This window comes from Poecilia latipinna, unplaced genomic scaffold (genome assembly GCF_001443285.1).
Source record: "Poecilia latipinna isolate Pla-1442-1.1 unplaced genomic scaffold, P_latipinna-1.0 Scaffold1468, whole genome shotgun sequence".
NCBI classification, from domain to species: Eukaryota; Metazoa; Chordata; class Actinopteri; order Cyprinodontiformes; family Poeciliidae; genus Poecilia; species Poecilia latipinna.
Genome location: NW_015114084.1, coordinates 33,804 through 34,884, shown reverse-complemented (window position 1 = coordinate 34,884; position 1,081 = coordinate 33,804). Strand labels below are relative to the sequence as shown.

The window sequence follows — 1,081 nt, the reverse complement described above, 5'->3', positions numbered from 1 at the left end:
TGCAGGAGGTGCCACTTTTGCTTTTCAAAGATGTATGGTTTGGAGCTCTGCCCACATAAATACTGAGCACTTCCAATCCAGAACCTGCAGCAGAGTGAATAACATTCCTCATTCCCCTCATTACCATCCCATAATGTTTGCTTTGTCTATGTTTCGCTATATTACTACTACTGTTAATAAAGATGTAGGTTTGTTTAATTGCTCATCTGTTGCAGCCATTTTCATGTGCGAGTGTAAACATTGAGTTGGGGGCGTGGCCAGCAAGAGATTATTTGGATTTCAAGTGACAGGAGGCCCTAAAACAGCTCAATCTGAAGGAGATTTAAACAGGCAGAACTAACCAGACTAAAATCTCATTATCTAAAAATTATTTTGTGCAAAAAAAAAAAAGGAACAAACATTTTCTGTATAGATCTACGGTAAAGTATTCAAGGAACAGGTCACCTTTAAAATCTTACAGACTTGCTATAACGTAAGCTTTATGAAGTATTGTTTGTTTTTCCTACAGGTTTAGAAAAGCAGGAGGCCGGGTGGAGCAGAGGAGAGTCAGCAGCCTCCAGGAGTTGGGCGACGGTTTTGACCTCGTCGTCAACTGCTCCGGTCTCGGCTCCAAAACGCTGGTGGGAGACGCAGGCGTGTACCCAGTCAGGGGCCAGGTCCTCCAGGTGGAGGCCCCCTGGTTGACGCACTTCATCAGGGACGGGGACGGGAAGACCTACATCTACCCTGGCGTCCACAGTGTCACCATAGGCGGGACGAGACAGGAGGGAGACTGGCGCCTCCATGTGGACGAAGGAGACAGCGCCAGCATCCTGGAGCGCTGCGGCAGGCTGGAGCCGTCACTGAAGAAAGCGAAGGTTCTGGGCGAGTGGGTCGGGTTGAGGCCGAGCAGGAGGAACCCCAGGGTGGAGAGGGAGAGGGTGCTCCTGCCGGGCCGCAGAGGCGTGCCGGTCGTTCACAACTACGGCCACGGGGGCTGGGGGGTCACCATCGCCTGGGGTACGGCTTTGGACGCCCTGGGGCTGGTCAGACAGTGCCTGAAAGAAATGCCTGGGGCCAAGCTGTAGGCTAAACTAGTATG

The 1,081-nt window shown here is 51.5% G+C and overlaps 1 protein-coding gene across 2 annotated transcripts in view; it reads left to right on the top strand.

Annotated features, from left to right (window-relative positions):
* Nucleotides 1–1,081, top strand: part of ddo (D-aspartate oxidase) — a 22,897-nt gene that overhangs the window by 17,950 nt on the left and 3,866 nt on the right. The window contains exon 5 of one of the 2 annotated variants that reach the window (XM_015057521.1): nucleotides 509–1,025. In XM_015057521.1, coding sequence (XP_014913007.1) covers nucleotides 509–1,025 — 517 coding nt within the window. Of the gene's footprint in view, nucleotides 1–508; nucleotides 1,068–1,081 lie in introns of both variants that reach the window. The other variant, XM_015057522.1, reaches the window with a different exon arrangement.